The sequence below is a fragment of the Sus scrofa genome, chromosome 14 (assembly GCF_054392235.1).
Source record: "Sus scrofa isolate SSC_HxYL_T2T_F1_AM1 chromosome 14, Sscrofa_HxYL_maternal_Yorkshire_Landrace_v2.0, whole genome shotgun sequence".
Classification (NCBI taxonomy): domain Eukaryota; kingdom Metazoa; phylum Chordata; class Mammalia; order Artiodactyla; family Suidae; genus Sus; species Sus scrofa.
The window spans coordinates 45,507,073-45,527,304 of NC_139396.1; the positions used below are offsets into that span (position 1 = coordinate 45,507,073).

The window sequence follows — 20,232 nt, forward strand, 5'->3', positions numbered from 1 at the left end:
CAAAGCTTCAAGTTTGAAGGTTAACAAGGTAAGGATTTAAAGACATTAACCTTGTTGCTGGCCTGGCATGGAATTTTAGAACCAATCTCAGGTTATGTCATGCATGATACCTGCAGCCCCAAACCAGGTGAAGTTATCAACACAAGGCTGAGCATCCCAGTCAAACCAACTTTAAACACTCAACACACAACTCCTTAAAATGTTTTTACATGGGTAACCAAACATTGCACTATGAGAATCTGGTGCACGTGATCAGCAGGTGATCAGTCTTCTTTGCAAGTTTAATGCATTTCTGGAAATCTCTGCCCCCTCTTAGATAAAACACTTAAGACCAAAAAGTCATTCTGAAGAGTTCCTTACAAATTGGCCACGGCATATCACAAAACTGCTTCAAAAACCTAGACTTAGGAGTTCCCATTGTGGCGCAGTGGTTAACGAATCCGACTAGGAACCATGAGGTTGCGGGTTCGATCCCTGCCCTTCCTCAGTGGGTTAAGGATCCGGCGTTGCCGTGAGCTGCGGTGTAGGTTGCAGACGCGGCTCAGATCCTGCGTTGCTATGGATCGGATCCTACAGCTCCAATTAGACCCCTAGCCTGGGAATCTCCATATGCCGCGGGATCGGCCTAAGAAATAGCAAAAAGACAAAAACAAAACAAAACAAAAACCCTAGACTTAAAAAAAAAAAAAGTTCCCACTGTGGCTCAGGGGTTAAGGATGTCATGAGCTGTGGTATAGGTCGAAGAGGCAGCTCAGACCCCAAGTTGTTGCGGCTATGGCACAGGCCAGTGGCTTCAGCTCCGACTGGACCCCTAGCCTGGGAGCCTCCATATGCCACAGGTGTGGCCCCCTAAAGAGACAAAAAAGCAAAAACAAAAACCATCTTATGCTTATTGTTGTCAATTTTGTTCTACTAAACTCTACTAGTTTACAAAGCTTTCAAGGCTTTCCCCATTCAATACCAGACTTCAAATGAGGGGACAACTTCCCCATCTGTCTAAAGTAAGTAGCAATGTATCCCCAAGATAATGGAACACTAGATGATTCAGAACATCCAGGCAAAGTAAAAGCAATGTATTTTGCAGCAATTTTTTTCTTCCAATATACGACTTGTAAATTCTCTCCCACCTCCTTCCCATTCAGCAAGTGAAGTAGCTTCCAAGATTTAACTGTTACATTTAAGATTCAGAATATTTGTCACACTTGCATTCTACATAAGGTTACAAGCAGCACACACTTCTCATGTTCACTATGTGAATGAAAGGGTTTCATCCCCATCATAGGAAGAAACTTTCACATCTGTTAAGATCTGGTTCTGAACTGAATATAGCATAACATATACAGCAATTCAATCTGTAAGTGAATCTATGGATATATTCATTCAATACTTCACCCTTTGTTTCATTTTTCCATATACTTATAGAGAGCCTTCCCTACATCCTTTTTAGGTAGGAAAGTAATCATTTAAGTGGACATCTAAAACTTTGGTAAATTGAACTATAGTACAGTAGTACTTACTTGAGCAAAACAGCTCTTATTTTTAAGAATTCTAATTGCTACAGCATGGGGTCGATGTGATCAAACTCAAGCAAGACAGACCCAATTCATGTTTTACATGTGGAAACCATACAAAGATAAACACTGAATCCGAACAGAAGTTTTGCAGTCTGCTTCACATTAGAAAAGCCATCCTAAGCTCTATTTTTCTGTAGCAGTAGCCTGCTGTGTCCTTGTACTGCCCACAAAAATTCTGAGGGAAAAAAAAAAACCCATCAAAGCTGTGGTTTGTTCAATTAAATCCTTAATCTTTGACATCATTAAAGCTTGGGAGTACTTGAAAGCAGCAGGTAAACAGGAATATCCTAGAATACCAACTTTACATTAAACACGTAACATTAAAACAAAGGCAAGTAAATGCACAACTCATATTCATTTTAAACAGGTGAGACATCCCTCCAGTTTCTGAAACCATTTGTATGGTTTCAGCGGACTTTGAAAAGCTCTACATTAGAACATTGTTACTTCCGCCATAAAAGCAACTATATAATTCTTAAGGTATCTATTTGAAATGTCTAAAACATGTACCACTTTTATTTTCACAGGTCACATAAATCCCAAACAAGCTCTTCCCTAGCTAACACTATAGGCCAAAAAGCAGGTGGAGTAGGTATTTTTTTAGCCTAACTGCATTGACAATATTTACAACTCTTATCAAATACAATACTGCTGACCTGTCATCTTGTGTGAAATGATTCAGATGTACAGGAAATTAGAAGTACTTAACCTAATAAACTTCAAATTAAATGGTAATAGCAAAGGCAATCCAAAATAGTAACATGGCACAATTTAGTGGTTTTAAAATGCTCACTTAAACAAGGGATGAGTTCACTTGCTTAGATATTTGAAATACAACTTTATTCTGATTCTAAACGAAAAGGAATGGGAATGACAGTAACAAACAAGATTTCACCACGGAATATTGTGATGCGACTGTAGCAGTCTTATATTTGAAACTCAAGAAGGAAACAACTGTGTTCCAAAACAGCTAAATATGCAGGTCCAAAAAATGAAGGTATATTTTTTTAACTGCCACATTCACTCCGAAGCCCATTCATCTCCTTCAGCACCCCAAAGATTAAGCACATATTCTGCTTAGCTATATAATAAAGTGGCAAACACGCTGCACCACTGACATCACAGGACAGTTGCCTATAAAACTAGACTTCTGACGCTGGGCTCCAGCTTTGTTTTCTCACAGGTCATCATCTTCATCCGGGAGAGCAGTTGTCTGAGCAACCTAAAGACAAGATATAAAAAAGCTGTAATACTCCAGAGGCAAACCATTAGGAATCTTTTACAGCATTACTAAAATGGAAGCATCCTACCTCTAGATCATGCTCATACTGTGCTGCCAAGGCTGGGTCCATGACCACCTCTGGCGGGGCAAGAGCAGGCATGGCGACAAACTCCAAGTTAGGGTCTCCGATCAGTTTCCTAGCAAGCCAGAGGAAGGGCTTTTCAAAGTTGTAGTTACTTTTTGCAGAAATGTCGTAGTACTGTTTAAAAGAGAAATAAAACTAATTGTAAAAACCCACATATTGGAACTTCCTTTGTGGCACAGCAGGTTCAATCCCTGGCCTTGGAACTTTAATATGCCAAAATAAATAAATAAAAAATCCATGTCAAAAACATTATGAATTACTTTAATGTTCCTGTATCATAATTTTACCCAAGGATCATAATTCAGAAATTTTAAGTTTTAAGAAATGTACCTGAAGGTTCTTCTTTCGGTGGAAGACAATCGATTTTGCCTTAACCTTTCTGTCCTTAATATCCACTTTGTTGCCACACAACACAATGGGGATGTTTTCACACACTCGTACCAGATCTCTATGCCAGTTAGGTACGTTCTTGTAAGTAACTCTCGATGTTACATCAAACATTATAATGGCACACTGAGCTGGAAAATGTACAGCAATTAGTACATACCAAGGAATTTACTACCCAAATGAAAAAAATGTTGAAAACTATGGACTCAGATTCATAATCTCAGGCCTAACTCTAATTTCTCTATTCAATTGCAAGGTCTATACCAATTCTAAAAATCTTAGACCATTTAAATATACATTATTTTAAATTCTCTTTTATTGTATGTGAAAGCATGAAAAACCAGCCTACCATATGAAATCTCTCCACCTGTAGTAATTCATCATAAACTCTGCCTCATTCAAAAAAAAAATACCCAATGTAGATTAACAATAAATTAGCATTCCAGAGAACTCACCTTCCACATATAGGATGTAAGAATCTATTCTTTAAAAGGTTCTTAAATAGATAAATACATGAGAATATATAGTGTGCCTGTTTTCAAAAGTTCAGTGAAGCCCGTATTTATTGTCTTGTAGAACAGCCATAATAAGGCTGCTAAGCCACTAAGTAGGCACAGTGTATCACACAGATTTGTAGCTAAAAGATTTGGCTGGCGGGAATCCTTGCATTTGTATGTACCCAAGGAAAGCAAAAGACATGGAAAGATTCTCAACAATTTTCATCAAAAGAGAAAGATTCTAGGAAATAAGCATTCTTTATTCATCTTTTTTTCTTGGTATAAGCACTTATTTCCTTCCATTTTTTAAACCAAGCACTTTGAAATAAATATTCCACAAGACCTAGTACATTTAAAAAGAAATCAGCTGGTCCTATACAACATTTTATAAGACAGAAGACCTAGCTCCTCTGGTCCAGCATCTGCTCAAATGTTTACTACCTTTTCAATGGAGTGCACAAGAAATAATCGTTGAAATCACCAAAATATATATTCAAACACTCCCAAGTTTTCAAATACAGGAGCTCCAGTAACAGCTTGTCTGTGGCTTTTTAAGTTATGAGCCTGAACACAAACCATAGTTTCTTCCAAAACCGTGCCTATCATGACACAATCAAATGGCACATAACAAACTTCACAAAATTCTCTGCCCCTCAAATGATGGTCAAGTCCCTGAAGCCAGCACATCCTTTGGATCCAACTACCCGATTCCCAGTTCAGTCAGTACTATGCATGAGTCTACTGGACTAGATCGGATTATTTATAAGCAACCTTGGAGACCAACTCACAGATCCTCTCGAAAACTGTTGGTTGGTTACAAATCAAGCACCTACCTTGGATATAATAGCCATCTCTCAGTCCACCAAATTTCTCCTGACCAGCCGTATCCCATACATTGAACTTAATAGGTCCTCTGTTGGTATGGAACACAAGGGGATGGACCTCAACACCCAAGGTAGCTGAAACACAAGCACTTCCAGTTAGTCGCTGAACTCATCCATTTCGCACACATCTTCATCAATGGTTTTCCCCTACGTACCTACATACTTCTTCTCAAATTCACCAGTCAGATGACGTTTCACGAATGTAGTTTTCCCAGTACCACCATCACCAACCAATACAAGCTGTCGAAAGACATTTTTGAAATAAACACCAAGACACGCAACATTTCAGGATCTCAGAATTATGTAGTTAAGATTTTATGGACACCCATTGCACTTACATAACAGAACTTTAAATATCCCTTAAGTATATTTAAAACAAAGAATCTTAATGAAGCTGCCCTGTCCCATATTAATGAATGACTGGAGCCAATGAAACTTCCCTTGCCCAGCTTCCCTATCCGTAGGGTGGGGCCAGCACCCCCACCCCGTTATCGGGGGGCTGAAGGCCCTGCCGCGGCACGAACATGTTGGCAGACGAAGTGGGCCTTCGACACAGGTTTGCGGTCATAAAGGAGACCCTGTGAAGCCCGTTTGGACAAGAGCCCCCCCCCCGCAGATCCCCTCCTCAGGTCCACAGCAGCAGATCCCCAACTCACGAGGATTACCTACTTTGAACTGAACTTGGGGCTCTCCTTGGGCAGCCATCGTGATGTTACTGCGAGAGAAGGAGAAAGAAGTGAGGCCCGCTGCACAGCGGCGCGGGCCGCATGGCCCGACCCGCCCCACGTGCCCGGGCCCACAAAGGCCTCCAACCCGGAGCCCCGCCGCCCACTCCCCCTCCCCCGACACCGCACGCGGGCGGCCGAGGGCGCGCCAATGGCGACGGCGGCGCTGCTCCTCAGCCGGGCTCCTCCGGCCGCCGGGGCCCGGCGCGCGCCCAGTCGGCGCGGAGGCCGGGCGAAAGGGAGGCTCGCTCGGCGCGGAGACCGGGGCGCGGAAAGCGCCTGGTCACGGTAGCACAACCAGGCCCAGCCGCCCCTGGCCCCCGCCAGGACCCTCCAGCCCGATCTCCCCTCCGCCTGGCCGCCCCGGGGACCCTCTCCGCCCGCCCGGCCCACTGCGGCCCGGGTTCCGGCGCCGGCCCGGGGCCTCCGCGGCCAGGAAAGAGAGCTTTCCACCTGACACCTAGGCCCCGCGAAACCACCTCCTCATGGCTGCCGCTAGCCACAGCCACCGGGACGCCCCGACCCCCCCATCCCCGCCTTGGCTCCTCGGCCTCCACCCTTGCCCCGCTACCTTCCAGAAGCGTCTCCGCGCCCGTCTGACTGAGGGCTAGAAAGATGGCGGAAGCGCAATTCAAATGCCCGGAGACGCAGACGACGCCGGCGCGCGCCGGGGGAGGGCGGGGCAACGGCGCCGCGCCGCTCCCACGTGGCCCGGCGCGCGCGCGCGCGCGCACACGCACACAGCACAGCTTTGGCGGCCGCACCCGTCGTCCAGGAGGGAGAGGCTCCCGGAGCCCCGGACGCGGGAGGCCCGGCGGTCGCGCGCACGCACGTCGGGCCGCCGGGCCACGTGCGCCAGCCTAGAGGGCGGGTTCCCGCGCGCGCATGCGCTGACAGCGACGCGGCGCGCCCTGTTGCCGCCGCGGGAACAGAGCTGGGAGGAGAGGGCCGAGGCCCCCTTGGGCGGGAAACTCGCGGGGTGGCCCACACAAAGCCTTTGACCCCCCCCCCGCAGCTGTACGAACGCGGCACCGCAGGCCCCGAGCGGGCGCCATGTTGGGGTGCGTGCTGCCCCACCCCCACCCACCGGTATTCTGGCCCCTGCCCTTGACCCTCACCCCCATCTCAGTAAGGACCTTCTGGAGAGTAAAAGAAGCAAAGACCAATGTCTTTCCCATCCTGAAATGCCAGTCACTTTTTTCTCTGAGCATCTAAGTGGTCAGCAGCCTTTGTGGCCCTATTCTGCAAACAGGATGATGCAATGTAGTGTTTCCACCTTGGCAGCTCTTCTGAGACAAACAGGCATGCAGTCATTGAGTATTTAGGTTCCAGACTCTTGTGAGGGTAAGGCTGTCAAGGGTCCAGACAAGAACTGTGCACTCATAGAACTTAATTCTCCAGGGCATATCCACCTGTGGCCATTGTCCAAGAGAGAAAATGAGGTACACCTCAAACTCAACAAGTGTTGGTTATTCCCATTCACTTGCTTTGAGCAAAGCCGTTGGCCAAACGGAGCCCTCCCACCTCACATGGTAAATCTAAAGGCCAGGTTTTGGCATTTGTCTGAACAGCCACAGATTCTCAAACTGATATGGTTTTGTTTGTCTTTTTGCCTTTTTCAGGGCCGCTCCCAACGCTTATGGAGATTCCCAGGCCAGGGGTCTACCAGGCCAGGGGTCTAATCGCAGCTGTAGATGCCCGCCTCCGCCACAGCCCCAGCAAAGCAGGATCCGAGCCACCTCTGCAACCTGCACCACAGCTAACGGCAACACCGGATCCTTAACCCACTGAGCAAGTCCAGGGATTGAAGCCACATCCTCATGGTTCCTAGTCTGATTCGTTAACCACTGAGCCACGACAAGGAACTCCTCAAACTGATATGTTGATCCCCTCTCCCCAAGCAAGCATATCAGGATAGCCAAGTTCCTCAAAAGATTCCACCTTGGGGACTCTTCTCAGAGCAAAGAGAACCCAAATGACCAAGGAGTTAGCCACATAGTCCTGAGCATACTTGCAAGCTAGTCTACTGGGAACTCGTGATATATTGGACACAGCACATCTGAGCACATGCCTGCTGCAAAGTCAAGTCTGAGGACTCCCTAGACACCCCCCACGAAAACATCAAGTAGAGCTGATGCCCCTGGTGAGAGTGTAAATTGGTTTGGCCTCTTGGGAGAGTAGAATGGAATAAAACACACATTAATGTCCATAGCTCATGACCATCTATTTCCATTTCTAGGGAGATGCCCTAGAGTTCAACTCACACATATGCCCAAGGAGATAAGTTATCCCAATGCTCCCTGCCATATGATAATAACAAAAGATTAATTTTATGTAAATGTCCATTGATAGGAAAATGTATAAATAAACTTATACTGTGAGTTTCCTGTACAGCTTTTTAAAATTTATTTATTTATTTTTTGTGTTTTTGTTTTTGTTTTTTTGCTATTTCTTTGGGCCGCTCCCGCGGCACATGGAGGTTCCCAGGCTAGGGGTCGAATCAGAGCTGTAGCCACCGGCCTACACCAGAGCCACAGCAACGTGGAATCCGAGCCGTGTCTTCGACCTACACCACAGCTCACAGCAACACCAGATGGTTAACCCACTGAGCAAGGGCAGGGACCAAACCCGCAACCTCATGGTTCCTAGTCGGATTCGTTAACCACTGCGCCATGACGGGAACTCCAGCTTTTTAAAATTTAAATTAAAAATTTTTTGGCTGTGCCTGCAGCATGTAGAAGTGCCAGGGCCAGGGATGTAACCCACACCACAGCACTGACAGGTCCATCCTGTACAGACAGCATTTAAGAAGAATGAATGGTGACGTTCCCATTGTGGCTCAGTGGTTAAGGAACCCAACAACTGTCCATGAGGTTCAGTCCCTTGCCTTGCTCAGTGGCTTAAGGATCTGGCATTGCTGTGGCTGTGGCTGTGGCCAGCAACTGCAGCTCTGATTTGACTTCTAGCCTAGGAACTGCCATGTGCCTGCTGCGACCCTAAAAAGACAAAAAATAAATAAATAAAACTCAGTATTTATTACTTCTATTTTTCCCAAACGTTAACACTGTTTACTTGATCATTTGCCTTTACCATCCTGGCTTTCTGTCTCTCAGTATGTATATGATATATATTTATGATTTCCTATATATTATATATATGATTTTTCCATATATCATATACACACAGACGCACACATGTTTTTTTTTGTTTGTTTGTTTTCTACTGCAATGTTTGAGAGTAAATAGCAAATAGGACACCCCTCTATGTGCATCACTTAAAACCAAGGACATTCTATTCTGTTATATAACCACTGCGCACTTAGCAAAATCAGGAAATTAACACAGTTACAATTCTATTATCTAGTCGACAGAATTTAATTGGCAGTTTTCTCCCTTCTGTCCTTATCTGGTGTGAGGTCCTCCAGGATTACATGTTATCATGACCTGTCCAGTGTCTCCAGTGTCATTTAATTAAGGACAGTACCTTCATTCTTGTCTTTCATGGCCTTGACCCTTTTGCTGAGTATTTAGAATGCCCCTGCACATGGGGTGTCTCATATTTCCTCAGGATTAGATTCAGCTTTTGCTGTTGGGGTTAGGACACTGCAGAAGTGGTGTGCTGTTCTTCTCAGTGCTTTTTATCGGGAGGCACTGAGCAGTCTTCTGAAAACCTATTAGACCATCCCTTCGCCCCTCTTAACCCCTGCAAGGGTTTTCTGTCTGTCACACTCAGCTGTGTGACCTATTTTGTGCCGACCACTCTATCCCCATCTCAGGCCTCGCTCCTAGTAATTCTGCTGTAGCCTCAGAAGCATTGCTGAACCTTACCTTGGCCAAGTTTTTTCCTTCCCCAGGGCCTTTGCACTTACTTGTCCCTCTGCCTGAACCGTCCTTCCTTCACATCTTTGCCTGACTAGCTCCTCCTCACCCTTCAGGTCACAGCTAAAATGTCACCTTCTCGGAAAGGCCTGCCCCTGCCCTGACCCCCCCCATTTCTAATGTGGGGTCACTACACCAGCCATTCCCTATCTCAGCATTGTTCTGTTTTTCCTGAAGCACTTCCCACTAACTGAAGATAACTTTCTTAATTACTCATGAGCTTGCTTTTTTAAAATCTTTCTTTCCCTCACTAGAATAAAGTATGTGCCTTGTTTGTCCTAATATTTGAGGTACCTCACACAGTGTCTGGCACCTAATGGGAGCTCAATAAATATTTGCTGAATTATTGAGTGAATTTCTCTGAATCCATCTGAATACAGGTAGAGTAATCAGAAACAGCTGCATTATAATCTAATAAAAATAAGTGATAAATAAAAATGAGTGATTTAAATATACAAGCTGATTAGAATTTAAATAATGCAATTTAATATCACAGACTAATCATTCAGCAAATAACTTAAAACATTTACCAAAAATAGGGCCTAGCTTTTCTACCTGTGCAGTTTCCATCAACATTGAGGCTTTGCAGACCAATAAGGAAGCTATTCTGATAGATTTCATCAGCTAATTCATTCATCCGTCCAGCTGGTGAATATCGGAAAATTATCAAATTAAATATTTTCTTTCTTTCTTTTTTTTTTTTTCTTTTTAAGGCAGTACCTGTGGCATATGGAAGTTCCTGGGCTAGGGGTCGAATCAGAACTGCAGCTGCAGGCTTATGCCCCACGCACAGCAACACTAGATCTGAGCCACATCTACAACCTACACCACAGCTTGCAGCAATGCCAGATCCTTAACCCACTGAGCAAGGCCAGGGATCAAACCAAATCCTCTTGGAAACTATGTTGGGTTCTTAATCCCTTGAACCACAATGGGAACTTTGAGATATTTTCTTTATCTGAGAATTTTCAACACAGGGAATACATCGATGCGCAGATTAAATGCTAGTTCTTAGCAAAATCAAAATGGAGAAAATTGTATATATTCATGCCATTATGGCCATTTGATCTTTTTCATCTAAAGATCAGAATAAGCCAAGATATAGAAGCAGTGTAAATGTCCATCAAGAGATGAATGGATAAAGAAGATGTGGTATAGAGTTCCTGCTGTGGCACAGTGGATCCAGTGTTGCTGTAGGTGTGGCATATGTCGCAGCTGCAGCTCAGATTCAATCCCTGGTACGGGAACTTCATATGTTGTGGATGTGGCCATAAAAACAAACAAAAAAAAGGAAAATGTGTTACATATACAGTGGAATACTACTCAGCAGTGAAAAGAATGAAATAATGCCATTTGCAGCAATATGGATGGCCCTAGAGATGATCATAATAAGTAAGCCAGACAGAGAAAGACAAATACCATATGATATCACTTATATGTGGAATCTAAAATATGACATAGGAACTATGTCCAATCTTTTGTGATAGTACATGATAAAAGATAATGTGAAAAAAATTATATATATGTGTATATATACATATGTATGTATATATATGTGACTGGGTCACTGCGTAACAGCAGAAATTGTCATGACATTTTAAATCAAATATACTTTAATAAAAAATAGAATATGAAGTTAATTGTTAAAATTAAAAAAAAGAAAGACACAAATGGAAGGTCTTGTGGCTCAGTGGGTTAAGGATCTCATGTTGCCATAAGCTATGGCGTAGGCCTGCAGCCACAGCTCTGATTCAAACTCCTATGTGCCATAGGTGCAGCTATAAAAAGAAAAAAATATGAATAAATAAATAAAATATGACACAAATAAACTTATCTACTGAACAGAAGCAGACTCACAGACATAGAGGACAGACTTGTGGGTGCCAAGGGGGAGGATGGGAAGGGGAGGGATGGACTGGGTGTTTGGAATTAGCAGATACAAACTGTTATATATAGGATGGATAAAAAACAAGGTCCTACCGTACAGCACAGGGAACTCTAATTCAATATTCTGTGATAAACCATAATGGGAAAGAATATATTTGTAAGTATAACTGAATGAATTTGCTGTACTGCAGGAATTATTAACACAACAACTATACTTCAGTAAATTTTTAAAAAATAAAAATCAGACTAGTGCAGAGGGTACACTTTGATGGCCCATGTGTAAATCCAACCTTCAGAGGTGTTGTTTGTCCTATACTGGGGTAGATCAGAACATGCTTTATATTGGAACTTGTTGCCAGCATTTTTAAATGTGGATGGCTTTTTGTTGTGGTTTTGTCTTTGTTGTTGTTTTGTTTTTGTTTGTCTTTTTGTTTTTGGCTGCACCCATTCCATGTAGAAGTTCTGAGGCTGGGATGGAATCTGCACCACAGAAGTGACAATGCCAACTCCTCAACCGCTAGGTCACCAGGGAACTCCAGTTTTTAAATTAGTCCAGTAATCTTTGCGCCTCCTCCCAAAAGGTTGAGCCTAGTTCTCCTCTCCTTGTGTGTGGGCCAGGCTTAGTGATTCACTCCTAACAGATGGAATACATCACAATGGACAGTGTGACCTCTGGGACTAAGTCACTGAGGCTCTGTAGCTGCTATCTGGCTCTCTGGGGTTACTCATTCTGGAGGAGGCAGGTCACTATATTATGGGGACGTGCACAGTCCTAGGGACAGATTCCCATGACAAGGAGCTGAGGCCCCTACAAAGAACAGGTAGGAAACTGCTGGCCTGTGAGGGAGCCATTGTGGAAATGGACCTTCTAGCCCTAGTCAGGCAGGTATCTTATCTGCAGTTTCCTGAGACCTGAGTTAGAACCATGCAGTTAAGCCAGTCTTGAATTCCTGGAAAGTATGTGAGATAATACCCTGAGTTGTTGTTTCAAGCCATTAATGTCAAGGGTAATTTGCTATGCAGTGATAGATAACTAACACAAAAAGCAAGGCTATTTCACATAAAAGTCCAGCTGGCTGTTGTCTTTTGAAAATCAAGATCGGGGAGTTCCCATTGAGGCTTAGTGGGTTAAGAACCCAACATAGTGTCCATAGGATGTGGGTTCAATCCCTGGCCTTGCTCAATGGGTTAAGGATTCAGCATTGCCGCAAGCTGTGGCGTAGATTGCAGATGCAGCTCAGATTGGGTGTTGCATGGCTGTGGCATAGGCCTCAGCTTCAGCCCAGTTTTATCCTAGCTTGGGAGCTTCCATATGCTGCAGGTGTGGCCATGAGAAGAAAACAAAAGAAGGGAGGAAGGGATGGGCAGGGAAGGAAAGGGAAAGAGAAAGAAAGGAAGAAGGAAGGAAAGAAGGAAAGAGAGAGAGAAAAGGAAGAAGGAAAGGAAAAGAAAGAAAGGAAGAAAATCAAGGTTGGAAAGCATTGAGCTGGTTTCCTACATGGCCATAACTGTCTGGAGGTAAATATCACTGCCCCCCCACCCACCTGCTGAGGGGCAAACACTGCCCTCTGCCTCAGGCCCCGCCATTCCCCATTATGTCTCAGACTTGAGGCCTAGTATCTTTTGCTGTCTGTCATTTTTCATCTGACACCCAGCCTGCTCTATTCACTTGCCTGCACTCTGAAATGTTTGTGTTTACAACCTCCAGTTTAGTGGTCTAAGACAGTGATTAAAAAACACCCGTATTTGGATTTCCAGTGTGGCTCAGCGGGTTGAGGATGTGGCATTGTTACTGTTGCAGCTCAGGTTGCTGCTATGGTTCAGGTTTGATCCCTGGTCCTAGAACTTCCATATGCTGAAAGTGCAGCCAAAAAAACTCACCCAGATTAATTCATTCATTCGGCTAATATGGATTGAGCACCTGCTAGGTACCAGGCACTCCCTAATGACCAGGGCAGGGAACAAAGCAGACACAAAGAATCCTGGGTTCGTGGAGCTTTCATTCTAGAAGGAAGAAACAGGACATACTTATCGAGGAGGTGAGACAGGTGAGAAGATGAGCATTACTGAGCTTGGAAATGAAACAGATAAATAAAGACAACACAGATGTCAGGGGAAGGGGGTGACAGTGAGGGTGACCACAGGCTTCCCCTAAGATGGTGGCGTGTGAGCCAAAACCTGCAGAAGGTGATGGCAGGTGCCACACAGATGTTTGAGGGGAGAGGATTCTGGGGGCAGGGGGCTGGGAGGGCAGAGGACTACCTGGAGTTGTCAGGAGACTCAAGGCTGGAGCAGATCAGCTCTGAGAGGGTAGGAGGGGCTTGCCCTTGGACTGGATTTTTGTGGAAACCCAGGGTCTCCACAGGCCTGCAAGAAGCCTCTTGTGTCAGGAACAAGGGTTGTTTCTTTTTAGCAAGAAGAACTTTAAACGCTGCTGGTTGGCAGTCCACAGCAGGACAGAGCTCTCTCCGTGAAAGAGACTTTTATTCTGGGTCCCATGTCTGTTTAGGAGGGTCTAGTCTGAGGAAGAAGGAGAGAAAATGCCAGAAGAAAACAGTACATAACAGGACAGAACAGGGCTTCTCAATCAAGGGTTGAGACAGGCCTGAACAGTTTTTTTTTTTGCTTTTTAGGGCCAAACTCCTCTGCATATGGAGATTCCCAGCCTAGGGGTCAAATTGGAGCTACAGCTGCTGGCCTACACCACAGCCCCAGTAATACCAGATTCAAGCCACATTTGCAACCTACACCATAGCTCACAGCAATGCCAGATCATTAACCCACTGAGTGAGGCCAGGGATTGTACCCAAAACCTCACGGTTCCTAGTCGGATTCTTTTCCGCTGCGCCACGACAGCAACTCCAGGCCTGGACACTTTAGATCTGCCTGCCTGCCTGTCTGTCTGTCTGTCTGTCTGTCTATCTGTCTATCTATCTATCTATCTATCTACCTACCTACCTATCTATCTATCTATCTATCTATCTATCTATCTATCTACCTATCTACCTATCTATCTATCTATCTACCTATCTATCTATCTATCTATCTACCTACCTATCTATCTACCTATCTATCTATCTATCTATCTATCTATCTATCTATCTATCTACCTACCTATCTACCTATCTATCTATCTATCTATCTATCTATCTATCTATCTATCTACCTACCTATCTATCAATCAATATCTATCCACCTCCAGATCTCTAGGTATTTATAGTTACCTCCAGATATAAGTAGATGGATGCCTAGTATTTACAAACACTTGAACAACATGGTTTTGAGCTGCATGGGTCCACTTATACACAATTTTTTTTCAATACTAAAAACTACAACCATATGCTATCACTTATATGTGAAATCTAAAATATGACACAGGAGTTCCCACTGTGGCTCAGCAGTAACAAACCCAACGAGTATCTGGTGTTGGCCTGAGCTATGGTGTAGGTCGCAGTCATGGCTTGGATCTGGTGTTGCTGTGGCTGTGGTGTAGGCCAGCAGCTGCAGCTCCAATTTGACTCCTAGCCTGGGAACTTCCATATGCTGTAGGTTTGGCCCTAAAAAGACAAAAATAAAATAAAATATACAAAAGAATCTATCTGTAAAAGAGAAACATGTTCACAGATGTAGAGAACAGACTTGCGGTTGCCAAGAACAGACTTGCGGTTCACAGATGTAGAGAACAGACTTGCGGTTGGTGGTGGGGGGAAGTGGGAATTTGGGTTTAGTAGATGCAAATTCGGATATATAGGAGCTCCCTTGCAGCAAGGTTAAGGATCAGGCATTGTCACTGTAGTGGCTCCGGTCACTGCTGTGGTATAGGATTTGATCCCTGCCCTGGGAACTTCCACATTCAGCAGAGATGGCCAAAAAAAAAAAAAAACAAAAAAAAAAAACAACAAAAAAAAAAACCTGAAAAAAAATGGTATATATACAATGGATAAACAGCAGGTTCCAACTCTAGAGCATGGTAAACTCTATTCAATATCCTATGATAAACCATCTTGGAAATGAACATGAAAAAGAATATATATATATATACTTAAATCACTGCTATTCAGCAGAAATTAACCCAACACTGTAAATCAACTATACTTCAAGAAAATTTTTTTAAAAACCCTGTAGTACTACATGCCCCATGGTTGGTTGAATCCAAAGATATGGAGAAGCCATGGGCAAGGAGGATTAAGTAAGTTATATGTGGATTTTCGACTTCACAGAGGGTAAACACCCCTAACTCCTGATAATTCAAGGGTCTATGGCAATGTATATCTAGTATAGTATCTACACCGGATCTCTAGCCACCTCTATAGGTAGATATTTATATATGTGGATATATAGGTGTATACTTTTAAAAGTATATGTGAATAATCCAGTACATATGTTTTCCAGTATATATTTGATTGTATATATATTTACATTTTCAGTATTTTTTTCCCTAGGGTCTCAAAAATGGTGGCACATTTTGGGTTTTGTTTTTCCTTCTTTTTTTGCCCCCCAGCATATGGAGTTCCTGGGCCAGGGATCAGATCTGAGCCTCAGTTGACACCTAGGCCAAAGCTGCAGCAATGCCAGATCCTTAACCCAGTGTGCCAGGCTGGGGATCAAACCTGTGACCCAGGGCTCCCAAGCTGCCTTGGATCCCATTGCACCACAGTGAAATCTCCAAATGGTGGTATCTTTTGAATATTTACTTTGAACCAACTAACTCTTCCAAAACAGAATAATCACTAATGCAGCATCACTGTGCTATTTATAAGATAATGAGAGGGTGTGTTGGTTTCCTCAGCTTCCATGACAAAATACCACAAACTGGGTGCCTTCAAATAACAGAAATTGAGTCTCTCGAAGGTATGAAAGCCTGAACTTGAGGTGCTGGTGGGGCCAGGCTCTCAGGAGGCTCTGGGCGAGGATGTGTTCCAGGCTCTTCTCTTGGCTTCTGGTGTTTCTGGACATTTTTGGTATCCCTGGATTTGCAAATGCAGCTGTAATGTTTCCTCTGAGGTCACATTGCATTCTCTGTGTCCCTGCCTCTGTGTGTGTCTGGGTCCTAATCTCTTCTTACAAGATGAGGGCCCCCCCAGACCTCATCTTTGTTAAAAAATGTATTTTATTGCTTTATATTTGATGTACAGTGTTGGGTTAATTTCTACTGCGCAGATAAGTGATTTAATTATACATATAAGTATCTACTACACTTATACACATATATACACATTCTTTTTCATAGTCTTTTCCATGATGGTTGGTCACAGGATAATGGCTATAGTTCTCTGTGCTCTGCAGTGGGACCTTGTTGTTTATCCATCCTACGCATACTAGTTTGCATCTGCTAACCCCAACCTCCCAGTCCCCCACCTCCACCTCCCCCTTCTCTATGTCTGTGAGTCTGTTTCTGTTCCCTAGATAAGTTAATTTGTGTCATATTTTAGATTCCACATATTAGTGATCTCATTTGATATTTTCCTTTCTCTATCTTAACTAGGATGATATATATGTCCACCTATGTTGCTGCAAATGGCATTATTTCATGCCATTATTTCACTCTTTTTTTGTGGCTGAGAGTATTCCATTGTATCTATATTTATTTATCTATCTTTTTTTTTTTTTTTTTTTTTTTTTTTTTTTGCTTTTTTTCGGGGCCAAATCTGCAGCATATGGAGGTTCCTAGGTGAGGAGTCCAATCGGAGATACAGCTGCTGGCCTACACCACAGCCATAGCAATGCATCATCTGAGCCGCAATTGTGACCTACACCACAGCTCACAGCAACGCCAGATCCTCAACCCACTGAGCAAGGCCAGGAATCGAACTGGCAACCTCATGGTTCCTAGTCAGATTCGCTTCCACTGCGCCACAACAGGAACTCCTATCTTTTTGAATTATATCGCTGTCCAGCTATATGCTGGGATTGGGATTGCTGAATCACATGGAAACTCTATTTTTAATTTTTTAGGGAATCTCCATACTGTTCTCCATAGGGGCTGCACCAATTTACATTCCACCCAACCATGTAGGAGGGTTCCTTTTCTCCACCATTTGTTGTTTGTGGACTTTTTGGTGATGGTCACTCTGACCAGTGTGAGGTGGTACCTCATTGTAGTTTGGCTTTACATTTCTCTAGTAATTAGCGATGTGGGGGATCTTTTCATGTGCCTCTTGGCCATCTGGATGTCTTCTTTGGAGAAATCCTAGATCTCATTTTAATTTGATTACATCTGTAAAAACCCAGTTGCCAAAAAGTTCACATTTACAGATACAGGGGCACCTTCTGGGGGGGCACGATTCAACCTATAACACTGGGTTTATAAAATGAGTGAATTCATCCTACGTTTTGGTAGAAGGGATCAGAATTGGGGCGTAAGCTGAAAGCCGTGTGGTGACTTTCGTTCTGTGGATGCTGACAGCCTCTCAGGACTGTCTGGACAGTTCACCTCACTTGGATGGAGTTGCAGAAGTGGCAGGACTCTCTGTCTTCCTACATGACTCCTGTCTTACGTAGTATTCACTACACTGGTAATCCCACATTGTTCAAATCTCCCACTACCAATAGCCATTTTCAGTTTTCGTTTTGGTTTTTCTCTTTTTATGGTGGCACCTGTAGCTTACAGAAATTCCTGGGCCAGGGGTTGAATCGGAGCTGCAGCTGCTGGCCTACACCACAGCCAAGGATCCAAGCCAAGTCTGCGACCTACATCAAGCTTGGACCCTTAACCCACTGAGGGAGAACAGGGATTGAACCTGAATCCTCACGGACACTGTGATGGGTTCTTTTTTTTTTTTTTTTTTTTGTCTTTTTTACTATTTCTTTGGGCCGCTCCCTCGGCATATGGAGGTTCCCAGGCTAGGGGTCTAATCGGAGGTGTAGCCACTGGCCTACGCCAGAGCCACAGCAACTCGGGATCTGAGCCGCGTCTGAAACCTACACCACAGCTCACGGCAATGCCGGATCCTTAACCCACTGAGCAAGGAGAGGGACCGAACCCACAACCTCATGGTTCCTAGTCGGATTCGTTAACCACTGCGCCACGACGGGAACTCCTGTGATGGGTTCTTAATCTGCTGAGCCACAAGGGGAACTCTGACAGTCATTTGTTTTTAAGCTTTTTTTCCCACTAAAACAAGGTGGCAGTTTATATCTTTAAACATCTCTACCTGTATCCTGAGGCTATCATTGATGTGGAACTTTATTTTATTTTGCTTTTTAGGGCTATACCTGCGGCATATTGAAGTTCCCAGGCTGGGGGTCGAATCAGAACTACAGCTGCCAGTCTATGCCACAGCCACAGCAATGCCAGATCCGAGCCACATCTGCAAACAACACTGCACCTCAGAGCAACACCAGATCCTTAACCTGCTGAGTGAGGCCAAGGATCAAACCTGTGTCCTCATGGATATTAGTGAGGTTTTTTACCACCGAGCCACAACGGGAACTCCCTATTGATATGGAATTTCAGACTCATCAAAGAGGAATTGCTAGCTCAAAGGGATGTATATTTTCTATTTTCTCTAAAAGTTGGGAAGATAGTGTTGAACTGTAATTTAATTTGTTTCTCCTGATTATCAGAGATATGTGTATCTTTTTCAGCCCTGTGTGCCATTCCCGCCTTGTAACTCAAAAATGGTCTGCTTACATATGACCTGATAATAGTATTTTACGTATTTTTTTTCTCTTGTATAATTATCAGTGTTAAAAGTAATGGAGTTCCCTGGTGGCCTAATGGTTAAGGATCCTACGTTGTCACTGTTGTGGCTCAGGTTTGATCCCCGGCCCAGGAACTTTTGTATGCCAAGGGCAAGGCCTAAAAACAACAACCATACAATGGAATAGTATCCAGTATTAAAAGAATGAAATAATACCATTTGCAGCAACATGGACGGACCTAGAGATGATCATACTAAGTGAAGTTAGAAAGTGAAAGACAAACATCATATGGTATCACTTATATGTGGAATCCAAAAAAAGGATATAAATGAACTTATTTGCGGAACAGAAACAGACTCGCAGACTTTGAAAACAAACTTATGGTCACCAAAGGGGACAGGTGTAAGTGTGGGGGGGTGTGGGGATGGACTGGGGGTGTGGGATTGGCATATGCCACTGAGGTATATGGAATGATTGACCAACAGAGACCTGCTGTAGAGCACAGAGAACTCTATCCAATATTCTGAGATAATCTATCTATGTGGGAAAAGAATCTGAAATGCAGAATTCCTGTCGTGGCACAGCAGAAATGAATCTGACTAGGAATCATGAGGTTGTGGGTTCAATCCCTGGCCTAGCTCAGTGGGTTAATGATCCGGCCTTGCTGTGAGCTGTGGTGTATGCTGGCAGCAAGAGCTCCAATTGGACCCCTGGCCCGGGGTCCTAAAAAGGACAAAAAAGGCAAAAAAAATTAAAAAACAATAATAATAATAAAAAGAACCCAACTAGTATCCATGAGGATGTGGATTCAATTCTTGGCCTCTCTCGGTGGGTTAAGGATCCTGTGTTACTGCAAGCTGTGATGTAGGTCACAGATGTGGCTCAGATCTGGCATTGCTGTGGCTCTGGCGTAGGCTGGCAGCTGCAGCTCTGATTCCATCCCTAGCCCAGGAACTTCCGTATGCTGCAGGTACAGCCCTAAAAGGGGAAAAAAATCTGAAATGTGTGTACATGTACAACGAAATCACTTTGTTGTACAGCAGAAAATACGGCAACATTGTAAATCAACTATACTTCAAAAAACTTTCAAAACTGAAAACAACAAAAACAAACAAACTCTGATTCGACCCCTATCCTGGGCACTTCTATATGCCGCAGGTGTGGCCCTAAAAGGCAAAACATGAAAACAAATGAAAAGCCCTCAAACTTCCAAAAGTCAGGAGTCGTGATCTGTGACTTGTTTCCTTTCCATTTACATAAGCAAATACATGAAATCATTCTCTGAAAAATAAGCAGAGAGTGTGTATAGTAGGTAGAACAATGGCCTCCAGAGAGGTCCACGCCCCTGTCCTGGGAAACCACTGTGACTGTGTCATCTTCATGGCAAAA

At 43.9% G+C, this 20,232-nt stretch overlaps 1 protein-coding gene across 3 annotated transcripts; it reads right to left on the minus strand.

Moving 5' to 3' along the window:
- Positions 1-1,052: 1,052 nt before the first annotated feature.
- RAN (RAN, member RAS oncogene family) lies at positions 1,053-6,060 on the minus strand. 3 transcript variants are annotated; one of them, XM_021072701.2, is made up of 7 exons: positions 6,006-6,060; positions 5,379-5,424; positions 4,865-4,949; positions 4,659-4,784; positions 3,272-3,459; positions 2,885-3,055; positions 1,053-2,796 (listed from the first exon to the last, which is right to left on the minus strand). In XM_021072701.2, the coding sequence occupies exons 2-7, from the start codon at positions 5,412-5,414 to the stop codon at positions 2,752-2,754; spliced, it is 651 nt and encodes a 216-aa protein (XP_020928360.1). In that variant the 5' UTR covers positions 5,415-5,424; positions 6,006-6,060; the 3' UTR covers positions 1,053-2,751. The 3 variants fall into 3 exon arrangements, with proteins under 3 accessions (XP_020928360.1, XP_084850945.1, XP_084850946.1); XM_084994819.1 differs by having other exon boundaries at positions 5,914-6,060; XM_084994820.1 differs by having other exon boundaries at positions 5,888-6,060.
- Between the last annotated feature and the right edge of the window lie 14,172 nt (positions 6,061-20,232).

Coding starts and splice junctions, on each gene's coding strand:
- RAN (XM_084994819.1), bottom strand. Junction 4,950..5,378: donor AGCCCCAAGTTCAGTTCAAA/GTAGGTAATCCT, acceptor GTCTTTCGACAG/CTTGTATTGGTTGGTGATGG. Junction 3,460..4,658: donor AGATGGCTATTATATCCAAG/GTAGGTGCTTGA, acceptor TACATTTTCCAG/CTCAGTGTGCCATTATAATG.